A 14,302-nucleotide genomic window follows, 5' to 3' on the forward strand; every position below is an offset into this window, starting at 1 on the left:
CAGCTCCTTTGGGAAACCCCAGGAGGTGTCCCAGGGAAGGTCCTGCCCCACAGCTCCTTTGGGAAACCCCAGGAGGTGTCCCAGGGAAGGACCTGCCCCACAGCTCCTCTGAGAAACCCCAGGAGGTGTCCCAGGGAAGGTCCTGCCCCACATCTGCTCCAGGAAACCCCAGGAGGTGTCCCAGGGAATGTCCTGCCCCACAGCTCCTCTGAAGGGTGTCCCAGGGAAGGTCCTGCAGCCATCCCACCCCTGACCCTGTGCAGGCAAGAATAAAACTCCACCAACAGCTTCAGTAATTCAATAATTTATTCATCTAAAAAAGTGTGTAAAAGTATATAGCTCTCATCCACAAGGTATATATGAATGACATTTAAAATGGAGGTCTTTTATTATTATTGTTTCTTTTTATCAAAGTCTTTTTTAGTGTATTGTACCAGCGATATACTGTAGATTTAAAATGAACTTCACATTTTTTTGTGTTTTCTTTCAAATTGTCGGCTATATATAAAAGAAGCTCACTGCAAAATGCTCAGAGAAAAAAAAACAAAACAAAACAAAAAAAAAAACAAACCAAAAGAAAACAAAAAGAACTTCAGAACTCCCCAGAAATGTACAGCTTTTACATTTAAAAAAGGGTCTGAAATATACAACCAAGCATGCTGGACATCCCCCCCTCCCGCTCCCAAACAATGCCAGAGCAACGCTGAGCTAGGCATGATTTCCCAAAGGTAGAAATAATAATAAAAAAAAAAATAAAATAACTTTCTTCACTCTGTAGGAAAGCCAGGGCTTGTACATTTCAGATTAATTCAGTAAAAAACTCACAAGGAAAATAATGCATATTTAAGGGAAATATTATACAGAACTTTTCACACTGAAGTACATAAGATTTGTCTTTAAAATCTATTGCCATTCATTTATTTTGCACAAAAACGTATAAATATGTCACCAGCTTCTCTTAACTTAAAAAAATTAAATAAAAGACACCAGATGAAAACTACTCCTTGCTGCCCTTTTTTTTTAATTTCTAATTTTTGCTTAGAACCAGGTTTGTGGGGAAGAAACACCCCTGGATAAAAACAGCCCACTTAGAAACAATAAACAAAATAATAATCCAAAGTTCAGATGAATCCTGGGAACAAATAACCCCCAAATGGTAAAAGATTACAAATGTCTACTTTACATTTTTTTCCTCCCCAAGTTAAATTTTTTTTTTTATACAAGTTTACAATCTTCATCTTTTTATGCTCTTCAAAAGGCCTTGAGAATTTTCTTTTCTGATTAAGAAAAAATAGTACTGCAATATTTTTAAAGTCAATTTTACACTGTACACATTAGATACAAATGGTTTGATATCAGATTTCTTTTTTTAACCTATACATTGCAAAGAGGATACGACACCCACGTGGAGGTGTGTGCAGAGAGGGCAATAATCCATGTACAGGCTCCTCCTCTGCCTCCACCCTCCCATCACACAAGCAATCCTTTTTTTTTTTAATTATTTTTTAATTATTTTATATAATTTGTTTTAAATGTTACATCATCTCAAGAAAAATACTTTTCAAAACCATAGAATTTAATTTTCTTTTTTAATCAGAACATGAAAGTCTTTTGGAAGAACTTTTCAACTCGGTGGTTTTTTCTCCCCAGACAGGTCAGGAGGTCACTCAGCCTGACCCAAGCCCTGCCCAGTGCACCCAACCAGGGGGGAACTGGAGCTCCAACCCTGCACAGGGAACCCAACCAGGAGGGAACTGGAGCTCCAGCCCTGCCCAGTGCACCCTGACCATGGGGAACTGGAGCTCCAGCCCTGCCCACTGCACCCAACCAGGAGGGAACTGGAGCTCCAACCCTGCACAGGGAACCCAACCAGGAGGGAACTGGAGCTCCAGCCCTGCCCAGTGCACCCAACCAGGAGGGAACTGGAGCTCTAACCCTGCCCAGTGCACCCAACCAGGGGGGAACTGGAGCTCCAGCCCTGCCCAGTGCACCCAACCATGGGGCAAGTAGAGCTCCAGCCCTGCCCAGTGCACCCAACCAGGGGGGAACTGGAGCTCCAGCCCTGCCCAGTGCACCCAACCAGGGGGGAACTGGAGCTCCAGCCCTGCCCAGTGCACCCAACCAGGGGGGAACTGGAGCTCCAGCCCTGCCCAGTGCACCCAACCAGGGGGGAACTGGAGCTCCAGCCCTGCCCAGTGCACCCAACCAGGGGGGAACTGGAGCTCCAGCCCTGCCCAGTGCACCCAACCAGGGGGGAACTGGAGCTCCAGCCCTGCCCAGTGCACCCAACCAGGGGGGAACTGGAGCTCCAGCCCTGCCCAGTGCACCCAACCAGGAGGGAAGTGGAGCTCCAGCCCTGCCCAGTGCACCCAACCAGGGGGGAACTGGAGCTCCAGCCCTGCCCAGTGCACCCAACCAGGGGGGAACTGGAGCTCCAACCCTGCCCAGTGCACCCAACCAGGGGGGAACTGGAGCTCCAGCCCTGCCCAGTGCACACAACAATGAGGGAACTGGAGCTCCAGCCCTGCCCAGTGCACCCAGCCTGGAGGGAACTGGAGCTCCAGCCCTGCCCAGTGCACCCCAACCACAAGGAGAGCAGGGCTGGAGCTTCAACCCCTCGAAGCCTGGAATGAAGGAGCCATAAAAATACTTCAATTAGCCATTAACCTTCCCAATGGTGATCGTTTGACTAAACAAAGTAATTTTGCCACCACAGTGGTGTAACTTTCAAGTACTAATTTAATGATATAATTTTTTAAAAATTATTTCTTTGAAATAATATTCCTATAGTCAGAAAAAATACACCAGATTTGCAAGTGATTTAGTGTAAACAAAAACCATCTTTTTGGATATGTACATGGACGAGTCTGCCCAGAACTCCAGGGCGACTTGGCTTTCAGTAAATCCTTTGTAGCATCATTAAATTTACTGGAAATATATTTCAATCATAGCTCTACAATAGATTAATTTACCACTTTCCACTTGCCCTTGCACTGGGCTTTAAAGTATTTTTCCTCCCTACCTGTCTCTCGCTCCTGTCCCCATAGGTAGTGTGATCCTTCATTGAACACTGGCCATTCCCTGCTGGAACCAGGCTAAACCCAGGGGAGAATTCCTTAAAATGCAGTGGATCCTTCCCAGAACTTGCCTCCCTTCCCAGCTTGGACTTGGATTGTTCTGAGCTTCTGATTTCTAGGTCAGAAGAGTGAGAGGTCTGTAGATAAATAACCCTATGGTGGAACAGAGCTGGATTTGGAAGATATTCTACTGTTCCTGGTCCTTTATAATTTAATCCCTCCCCTCCCCAAAGCTAAGAATAAATAAAGTATCTCCAGACCATTCATATCTACATGGACAGGTAACAAATGCATGCATTCATCCCAATCCACTCTGACAGAAACTCCAGGCAGACAGAAAACTCCAATATTTATACGAGACTACAACTGTGTGGGTTTGTGGTTGTGGATTTTGCCTCCTGCAAAGTCCCAGTTTGCGACGGTCAAACAACAGAACACCCGAACTGGTCACTACAAGGTGGTTTTACTGGCAGGGCTGAGCCTGCTCTTGGCTGTGGATCAGTTCCTAATGCAAAAAGATCCTGTAGTCTTCCTTAAAAAAATAAAATATTAAAAAAAATAATCACACACTGACCAGTAGTTACTGGGCCACCAAACTAACACTGGCTTGAGGTTACTCTGTGTTCACTGTCCTTGGATGTTCCCAGATTTTGGACTGAAGCTGCCAGAGATGCCAATGGGTAGTCGAGTTCTGAACACTGCAGAATCCACGTGTGCTTTGGGGGAGCAGCAGCACAGCACAGGACTGGTCTGAGGAGGAGCGAAGTTTGCAGGCTGTGGCACGTAGGTCAGAGGAGCAGGAGCCTCAGAGGATGTTCCTGATGGCATTGTAGAGCTGGGTGAGCACCACGAAGTGCACGGGCAGGCAGGAGCTGCGGTCCTGCGTGGCGGGGTTACAGGTGAGCCACGACAGCGCGTTGTACTGCTCCAGCACGAACCTGCGGGAGAGGCACGGCTCAGCACGGGCCAGGTACTGCTCAGCACGGGCCAGGCACTGCTCAGCACTGCTCAGCACGGGCCAGGCACTGCTCAGCACGGGCCAGGCACGGCTCAGCACGGGCCAGGCACGGCTCAGCACGGGCCAGGCACAGCTCAGCACTGCTCAGCACGGGCCAGGCACTGCTCAGCACTGCTCAGCACCGGCCAGGCACAGCTCAGCACTGCTCAGCACTGCTCAGCACGGGCCAGGCACAGCTCAGCACGGGCCAGGCACTGCTCAGCACTGCTCAGCACGGGCCAGGCACTGCTCAGCACGGGCCAGGCACAGCTCAGCACGGGCCAGGCACTGCTCAGCACTGGCCAGGCACAGCTCAGCACGGGCCAGGCACTGCTCAGCACGGGCCAGGCACAGCTCAGCACGGGCCAGGTACTGCTCAGCACGGGCCAGGTACTGCTCAGCACGGGCCAGGCACTGCTCAGCACGGGCCAGGTACTGCTCAGCACGGGCCAGGTACAGCTCAGCACTGCTCAGCACGGGCCAGGCACTGCTCAGCACGGGCCACGCACAGCTCAGCACGGGCCAGGTACTGCTCAGCACGGGCCAGGTACTGCTCAGCACGGGCCAGGTACAGTTCAGCACTGCTCAGCACGGGCCAGGCACTGCTCAGCACGGGCCAGGCACAGCTCAGCACCGGCCAGGCACTGCTCAGCACTGCTCAGCACGGGCCAGGTACTGCTCAGCACTGCTCAGCACTGCTCAGCACGGGCCAGGTACTGCTCAGCACGGGCCAGGTACAGCTCAGCACGGGCCAGGCACTGCTCAGCACGGGCCAGGCACTGCTCAGCACTGTTCAGCACGGCCCAGACACTGCTCAGCACTGCTCAGCACGGCCCAGGCACTGCTCAGCATGGCGCAGGCACTGTTCAGCACGGCCCTGGCACTGTTCAGCACGGGCCAGGTACTGCTCAGCATGGCCCAAGCACTGCTCAGCATGGGCCAGGTACTGCTCAGCATGGCCCAGGCACTGCTCAGCATGGCCCTGGCACTGTTCAGCACGGCCCAGGTACTGCCCAGCATGGCCCAGGTACTGCTCAGCACGGCCCTGGCACTGCTCAGCACGGCCCAGGCACTGCTCAGCACGGCCCTGGCACTGCTCAGCACGGCCCAGGCACTGCTCAGCACTGCTCAGCATGGGCCAGGTACTGCTCAGCAGGGCCCTGCCCTCCCACACAGCCCAGAGGGGGGCACTGCCACAGCACTGCCCCACTGCTGGCACGGTGGGACCCCAAAGAATCATAGAATAGAATCATAGAATGGATTGGGTTGGAAAAGACCTCCGAGATCATCAAGTCCAACCCTCGGTCCAACTCCAGTCCCTTTACCAGATCATGGCACTCAGTGCCACGGCCAAGCTCACTTGAAAAACCTCCAGGGATGGGGAATCCACCCCCTCTCTGGGCAGCCCATTCCAATCCCTGAGCACTCTCTCTGCAAAGAATTTCTTTCTGCTCTCCAACTTCAATTTCCCCTGGCAGAGCTTGAGCCCATCGTGCCCCCTTGTCCTATTGCTGAGTGCCTGGGAGAAGAGACCAACCCTCACCTGGCCACAACTTCCCTTCAGGCACTTCCAGACAGTGCTGAGGTCACCTCTGAGCCTCCTCTTCTCCAGGCTAAACACCCCCAGCTCCCTCAGCCTCTCCCCACAGCACTTGTGCTCCAGTCCCTTCTCCAGCCTCGTTGCTCTTCTCTGGCCCCGCTCCAGCCCCTCAATCTCTTGCCTCAACTGAGGGGCCCAGAACTGAACACAACACTCAAGGTGTGGCCTCCCCAAGGCAGAGTCCAGGGGAAGGGTCACTTCCCATGGGGAGGGGGGGAAGCAGAGCTTCCAGCTGTGCAAGGTCTGAACTGGAAGCAGACTACTGGAATGCAGGGTCTCACCAGTGCACAGTGTGGGCTCAGAGAGGTGCCAGTGCCACGGCCACCAAAGCCTTGAGCAGCTCTGAGGTGTCCCACAGCCTCCTGGGCACCCTGTGCTGCCCTGGTCCTGTGAGCCTGTGCCTAATTAGAATCTCTCATCTGGTAACTTGTGTTGCACCTCACCCCTTCCCTGGGCACTGCACCCTCTTGTCACTCAATACCCTGACACCTTTTACTCAATATCCCAAGGTCTGGGAGGTGAATCCTCTCAGAGGCACACTCAGATCTCCTGGAACAATACACCATCTGTTCCTCAGATCAGAGTGTTCTTCCTGTGCCCTGCTGACACTCTGCTTGCTCACTGGTGTGTCCTGCACTGTGTGCTCTCACAACACAGGTCTGGGGGCAAACAGGCCTCTGGTTATCCCAAACAGCACAACACACCCCTGCATTTATTCAGGAGCAATGTCTGCTTCATATCCCAGCTCCTGAGACAGTGGTAACAGGAGGGTACTTTTATCTCCTTCTATAAATCCATTCAGTTTGGTGAGTAAAACTGTTTAGTGGCACAGCCCAGAGTGGGGCTCAGGTGAACAGGACAGTCCAGGGGGGCAAACCAAGGTGTCCTCTTGGCAAGGCTGAGCTGATTCCAAGATCTCTTTGGATTGCTGGGCACAAGGGTAGGAAACCCACTGAATCCCCCTCAGAGCCCTGCCCAGGGGCAAGGAGGCAGCACTGGAGTGGGAGATGCCCCACTGCCCTGAGCCTCGTGTAGGGCAAGGCAGAGCCATGAACTGCTGATGGAACTCAGAAATAGCATTGCCAGGTTGAGCAGGTCCCTCTGAGCTCAGTCCCCAAACCTTTAGGGTTTAACTGCAAACCTAGAAGGTGTTACCTCAAGACATCTGATGTAGTTTTAGAGTCAAGGGGGTGAGGAACTCGCTGAGAATTTCTGGCAGGTAGAAGCTCGTCTGTCTGCGCTACGGAGATGTGGTGGTGGAGTGAGGCCTGTGCAAAGGAAGAAAGCAAAAATTAATTCCTCATGTGGCAGGTACTGCTCAAGCTCCCAGGGAACAGAAACATTCTGGATCACCTCAGGACAGCAGGGAAAGTTGGCGATTCTGTGTTGAACCCCGTGTGTATTTCCAAGTTAATGGTTATATTTGTGAATAAACTGACTTCACTTTTGGGCTGGAATCAATGGTCCTTAAAAAAGAACACTGAATTCTGTTCTGCATGTCAGTCAGGGAGGAAGAGATGAGGGGAATCCCTTGGGATGTGTCAGTGGTTCTCCAGTAACAAACCACCATGAGTGGCCAGACTCTCCCAGCGCAGGGCCCTTTAAGTTTAGCATTAAACTTCATGTCTAGCTCCAAAACTACAGTGGTTTATTTTCCATATTACTTTGACACCTCCATTGTGTGGGTTTAAAGAAATGCACACACTTGAGGGGCAGAGTGTGAGGCCCAAGACCCAGGGGAAGGCCCAAGGCTGAGTGCTCTGCCCATGAGGGCACAGCCTGCCATGGGGACTGTGGGCCATTGCTCACATCAGTGCTGAGATGGCTTTGTTTGCCTGAGGAAAGAATTTAGCCACAAGACTTGAAAAAATGTCTAGGATTTCTTAATTGAGCTGAGAGTGGATCAAGAAAGAGGTACTAACTTTTTTATTCTACAGGTTGTTTGTTTGAATAGTTGTGTGATGCTACTCAGGACAGATTCTTCCCCTGCTTTCCACACTCACCAGCTCACAGGTTTTGACCCATCCAGATCAGAAGCTGCAAGAGGCTGCCCAGGGCTCAGTGAGTCTGCAGCAGCTGCACCAGCTCTGCTGTGGGTGTCTCACAAGCCCCTGCAGTTCTGGGCTGGGAGGTCTCAGTTCACTCTGACACTACAGACCCCACTGTCCAACCTTTACAAGCAGGGAAAAGCAAAGGAGAGAAGATGCTCCACGTGGAGTGTGACAGACCTTCAGGAAGAGGGGACACTGGTTCTGAGCCTGAGGACAGGATGACCAGAACCACTGGGGAAGGTTCTCAGCTTTGGCAGTCGACACGAAGTATCCCAGAGCCAGGGGCTGCTGCTTCAGCTCTTCAGGGGCTTCCCTGGACAGGAGACGTTCCCCTTGGCTCTGCAGGAGGAGGAGAGGCAGCTCTGTTGGGTTAGGTCATCACATCCCACTCCAGTAACAGTGGGTTTGTCCACTAATTACTGTCTTACGATTAATGAGCCATCCTTTAGCATTCACAAATCTTAGTCAAAGTTGCCTAACCCCTTTTGCCCTGTAGCTGGTTCCCCAGGCTCATGCTCCAGCAGCACTGCACATTCCCAAACAGCACCACTGACCTCCTGAACTGACTGGAGAGCACATGGAATTTGGTGCTACAGAGTCACTCCAAGGCACCAGGCTCTGGCTGTGACTCTGAACAGCTCCCTGAGTGCCTTGGGGAGCAGACCAGTGTGGGATGGGGTTTATAAACCCTCACAGGCCTCTCTGCACATCTTCCCATCTCCAGCCATGGAAGGATGAGTTACACTGCAGTGGGGAGGAGCAGGGGATGAGCAGCTGTACCTCTGGTTGTGTTGCTTTGCCAGTGAGTTACACCGATGGCTTCAGCAGAACTGCTGCCCTTCTGCCCCTGGCTCTGGCCACTTGCACAGGATTCCTGTGCCCAGACCACATTTGTGTTACCAGGCAGGGGAAGTGAGGGGAAAACCAACCACTTGTCCTGCTTTTCCACTTATGTCACTTATTCACTTATTTACAGACTGTTATATTTACAGTGTTAGTTACTGGTGTTGTTTTATACAGACCAAAGGGTTACTTGGAGAGGAGAGAGTTAAACAACAAGAAAGGGGCTGTAAAACTAATATTTTTGGACTATCACCAAGTGCGTTTGTGATGTTATTTCTGTGCAGTAAAACCCAGAGGAACCTTCCACACCCAAGGCTGTGGGACAGAAGTTCTGGGGGGGAGCTGCCCCAGCTCATCTGTGAGTGTACACACATGTCCTGAGCTGTCATGATCCACAGGGATCTCCTGGGGCACCAGAAGGTCCATTCCACAATATCTTCCTATTATAAATGTGTTTAGTTTTTTTTTGAAACACTCTTTCTTATTTTGCTTTTATTTCATAGAGGAAAACCCCTAAAGATGCCTGCAAAGTGTTTTAGCCTGTAATGGATCCCTGCAGGACTGGGAGAGCAGTTCACTTAATCCAGAGATGTCTTTTACATCAAGAGGTTAAAAAAAAGGAAAAGATTCTCCTGCACAGAAAGCAGCTCAATGACAGCCCCTTCCCTGGCAGTGCCCTCCAGCAGGTCCTCCTCCTCCCAGGAAGGGAAGCATCCCTGGAGCCTGGAGCAGGCTCAGCCCAGGGCTGGAGCTCAGCCATCAATCCTGGGGCACAGGGACAGGCGTGACCTCCCTGCCTGCGAGGGGAGGGTCACACGCTGGGCCTGCTTACAACAAAATTACACTGCAATTACCAGCCCTGTGTTAATGGGTAATCTGAATTACTCTGCCCAGGTCTCTCCTGCCCATTAACTCCCAGGGCTGCTCCTGAGCCCGGGGAGGCACCTCCATGGAGAGCAAATTCTGTAAAGGTGTTCATGGAAGTGCTACAGAACAGACACTGCTGAGTGAACTGAGGACAGGGAAAGTGAGCAGTGAGGAGCTGGGGATCATGGCTGGGGGTTTGCTCACAGAATTCAGAACTTTCATCTGCCCAGGAGCCAGCCTGGAGCACCCAGGGACAGCACTGGGCCATTCTTCACCTTGAAGGGTGAGCTGCACCATCACCAGAAGGTGCTTGGGCTGAGCTCAGGAAGGCAGTGCCAGCACTGCTGTGGCTCAGGAGTCCTTCCTCCCTCCCTCCCTCCCACACTGCTGAGCTGCCACTGAGGCATCTGGGCACAGGCTGACAGAACACAGGTGGGACCCTTCCCTTCCAGGGGGTGACACCACCCACCACCTTGTAGTCAGTCGTGTTCAGGGAGGGAGAATTCCTTCCTCAAGACATCTCATTCCCATGTGGGAGATGCTGTGCTCTGGCAGAGGCAGCACCAGTCAGAGGTGTCTCAGCTGGACCTGCCCCTCCTCTGAGGATCCATTCTGTGCTCCCTCTCCTACCACATCTATAGTCTCTCCTGGCACTTTAAAGCCACCAGTGATAGTCCAGATCCACATCCAGATCCAAAGAAATTATTCAGATCACTAACCCAGAACTTTTAAATGCAGGGATTATCTGTTTCTGGTACAAAAATTAGCCTGTTTCTGAAATGAAAAACTGTGTTATTCACTAAAGAATGATTTAAATGTACAACTTGAAGAATATAATTTCTCTACAGGAAATTATGAAGTATCAAACTTGTGATAGAAACCATTTTAAGGGAACAGCTCAGTCCTACACAATTAAATGTAGGAGTGAAAGAGTTCCATTAAACCTAATCTAAGTTATGCCAAAGCCAATTAAAAAAAATGCCTTGAATGACCAAAAATAATTTGCATTTTAAGAAATCACTGATGTTGGAACTGACTTTATAAAAGCCACTTCAAACAAAAATCACTTACAAACACTGTGTGCTCTGGGCTAAATATTCCTAAGAAACAACATTTGCATAACCCTCCAGCACCTGCAGAGTTTCCATGGGCAGGGTTTCACCACTGGGAGAATTATCTCCCTTCTTGCCTCCCCTGAAATCTCTGGGAACAGGGGCTGTCATTGCTTCCTTTTGCTCAAAGAATTGTCACTTTGTGCCAGGGACATTCTGTGGGATTGTCCAGAAGAGAATGGATGAGAGAACAGATTGGGTTTATGCAGGGGCATCAGTCATGGCTCTGCCACCAAAAATAAAGCTTCTCTCTCCTTCCTCTCTATTGCCTTGTCCACCAACAACTAACTGGGAGATGCAAACAGTGCAGAGGCACCTTCTCCAGCAGTATTTGATCAGCACCTTCAATATTAACCTGAGTTCTGCTTGCCCTTGACCTAATCATGTGTGAGAATCTGCAGAAAAAAGGATTTTGTTGGAGGATTTGGGTCTTTCTTTGTGTTTTATTTTAAGCAGCACATGGCCTGTGGTGCTCCAGCCTTACCCTACTGTGGTGGTAGTGAGATCCCACTCCAGTGCCAGATGGAGATCCAGGGGAAGGAACTGGGGAGGAATTTGGTGAAGAGTGAAGATTCCCTGTTATTAAAATCCTAATGTCATTGTCCATGTCATCTGGGAATGGGAGGTCAAACATGTCATCTGAAAAGGAAAAGAAAGGAAAATCATTTCCAGTGTGCTGTGCTCTCTTTTTCCCAAGACATTTTTGTAATTTATTACCATTCCCTTTAATTTATCACCATTCCCTTTTTTCTTTTACATACTCTCAAGGCAGATGAGGGCAGAGATAAACACTTGGCTGTTTCATCCTCTTTAGAACCTTTGACTGCAACCACAGAGACTTGAAAGGGAGAGTTGGCAGATGTGTTGGGATGATGAAGGTGAGCACTGGCCGTGCAGTGAACAAAAATCCTGCTGTACCAGCTCCATGAAATCCAGAGTGAGCTTTGCAACAGAGACACTGAAACCCATCACAAAACCCCTGAGTGTCCCTTCTGCAGGTGCTGCTCCCCAGCCCCTCCAATGTTCACTCCCAGCTCTGGAAGCAGCTCCAAGGAAACTGCCCCCAGAGTCCCTGAGGGCTGCAAGGCTGCTCTCCACTCACATGGAATTGGGGATCCTTCCAAGTGCTGCACCCGGATTCCCCTCAGTGCAGCTTTTCATACCCTACTGCCACCTCAGGAATGCCATCCAGCTGCATTATCCCAGCTGGCTGGTTCAGCTCCTGTGTGGGAAGGGCTAAGGGCACGGGGAAGGGGTGTTTGCTGCTGGGAGAAGTGAATTCACACCACTCAGTCCCCTACACACAGGTTACAAAACCAGGACTAAGTTACCTGAGGGAAGGATAAGGCACCATGAACAGGGTGAAAAATGACAGCCAGCACAACATGGTTTACAGGGGTATGGCCTTATCCAGGCTTCTCAGCAGGCAAAGACATTTAAAGTGCATAATGACATTTAAAGTACATTTTAGATGGCAGAAAGGGACAGTGGGACCTGTCTGAATTAACTGGATTAATTAGAATTGCAACCAAATCCACACTAAAACACGAAGCCCTAAATAGAAGTCGTGTGTTATACATATAATAAATAACAATTTCTCTTGAAAAAGAGGAATTTACTCCACATAAAATGGCAAAGGATGTGTGTGCTGAATAAATTTCACCTGAAGCCCCAGTACTGAAACAGGCAGGCGGTTGTTTTCCTTCACCTCCTGAAGAAAACCTCTGGATTGCCAGAGCAATGACTTAACTGAAGTTTATTAACTTGTGTCCTCCAGCCTCAGTAAACAACCCAGAGCTCATGTCATGCTCTGCTTCACCTCCAAAGCATAAATGAGCTGGCTAATGGCAGAGGAAGCAGTTTAATCATTAAGTAGAACAGAGTTAAGAAAATTAAATTTAACACCATTTTGGAAAAGGCCAGTCCTTGTACCTGACCCTAATTAGCATCTGCAGCACTAAAGGGCAGGTTAACACAGGTTAATGTTTGTCAGCACAGCACTGGGGGGGATCCCAGGGCCTCCAAGGGACAGGGATTGAGAGGGGCAACTTCCCTCGGGAGGCCCTCTGACATTCCAGCAGGAACAGATCAAAGCTTGCTCCTTCCCTAAAACCTGTGGGGCTGCCTCCCCTCCAGCCTGTGCCTGCCCTCCTCATTAAACAATCCTACTGTACGTGGCTGGAGTCACTCTTAGGTTAAATTACTTTGCAATCATTTAAAGGATTTGTGACAAAGCAGGAAAACACTTATTTGATACAAAGCAGAGACTTGCTGACACGAACTGCAGGGTTCAATGTGTGTGTAAAAGCACTCTGGGGACACCAGGAATTCTCAGGTTGGGCTGTTTTACCTACTTTACAGGGAGATCAAAAGTGTGCAAGTGCCTCCTTCCTCCCAGCTCTGTACACAACAGGGTAGTGAAGCACTGCTGGAAACAACCTCTGACCAAGTCACAACAAGAAAAAGCATTTTCTAGTCTGTGCCATGGTTGGTCCATGTCCTTTTGGGAATAAAGCAGGGTGATTATCTGAAAGCAGACTCAGGGAAAGCACAGAGTGTTATCCTGCACCCTGTGGGGTTCCCTCTGAAGTCACCTGGGTGCAATGGGGGGGTTTGTTCCTGCTGAGGTTCTGGAAAGGTCCCTGTGCCCCCAGCATCACTCACCGTTGGTGGGGCTGAACCCATCCTCGTTGGGGTAGTTTGCTGGTGCCACCTGGATCGTAGCAGAGGTTGGGAACACCAGGATGTGTGTACAGGAGGCATCCTGGGGCGTGTTGAGCTGGGACGACTGCAGGTTGAGCGCCGTGCTGCGGCCGAACACCGAGCCCATGGTGACAGCGTCTGCAGGGCACACACAGCACAGCCTTCAGTGCCCCCTCCCAGACAGCTCCCTGGGCAGCCACATCCTGGCCAGCCCAGCTGCTCTGCAAGCTCAAACACGGGTTCAAAGGGCCTTATCTTCAAAAGAATAAATTGCTGGAAGAGCTTTAACTTCAGATCACCACTTGCACAGTGTTCAGCCCCACCTTTCCTGTCATTCTGCTGCCTCTTAATCAGATATTTGCTTGTTAAAACAGAAGTTGAACTGATTTTTCACACCCTCTGTGTAACTATGAAATATACCCCACTTTGGTCAGTAAGATAAAAGCCTCGCTTGCCATCTATTTTCTCATGTTACAAGATCTCTGCTCTGAGATTTTCACAATATTCAACTGATTAGGAACTTTCAAGCTCAGTTAATTCTTTCCCATGTACCAATCTTTTCTTTCTAAATGCTAAAAAGCCCAGAGTGGTTTGGAAGGATATGGTAAGGACATGTCACCACATACATTAAAAAGGATGTGCTTAGGTAACACAATGAGTAAAGGGAACCTCAACATTGAATGTTATTTAAACGTAACCCCATGGGCTGCTGCTTGTAAGTGAAGTCTCTAAATACCTTCAGCACACGAGAAGGCAAGTGGGTTTACTCGTATTCCCCTTCCCAGAGGCTCCTTCTCTTTCCCACTGCAGACTCCTCCAAGCCCTTGGGAACTTCCTGAACCCACAGCCCCCCGGGGACAGCTCAGCAGCCCAACAGTTGCCTTCCCCAGGAGCCTGCACTCCCAGGGCACATCTCTCCATGGTATTTTGGGGAATTCTGCTGGCCCGACCTATTTCCTGCCCCCCTTAGCCACGCAGGTCAAGGTGTCCCCAGCAATCCCAAGGCCACTGTGCTCATGAGCTAACAGCCCAGTTTCCCTGGCACTGCAGCA

General features: G+C 50.3%; 1 protein-coding gene across 1 annotated transcript in view; it reads right to left on the reverse strand.

Annotated features, from left to right (window-relative positions):
* Positions 1-288: 288 nt before the first annotated feature.
* MED13L (mediator complex subunit 13L) overlaps positions 289-14,302 on the reverse strand; it is a 205,707-nt gene continuing 191,693 nt past the window's right edge. The window contains exons 27-31 of the mRNA XM_071571766.1: positions 13,212-13,388; positions 11,032-11,186; positions 7,903-8,064; positions 6,830-6,942; positions 289-4,015 (exon numbers count right to left, since the gene is read on the reverse strand). Coding sequence (XP_071427867.1) covers positions 3,883-4,015; positions 6,830-6,942; positions 7,903-8,064; positions 11,032-11,186; positions 13,212-13,388 — 740 coding nt within the window. The 3' untranslated portion in view covers positions 289-3,882. The remainder of the gene's footprint in view (positions 4,016-6,829; positions 6,943-7,902; positions 8,065-11,031; positions 11,187-13,211; positions 13,389-14,302) is intronic.

This window comes from Pithys albifrons, chromosome 17, assembly GCF_047495875.1.
Source record: "Pithys albifrons albifrons isolate INPA30051 chromosome 17, PitAlb_v1, whole genome shotgun sequence".
NCBI lineage: Eukaryota > Metazoa > Chordata > Aves > Passeriformes > Thamnophilidae > Pithys > Pithys albifrons.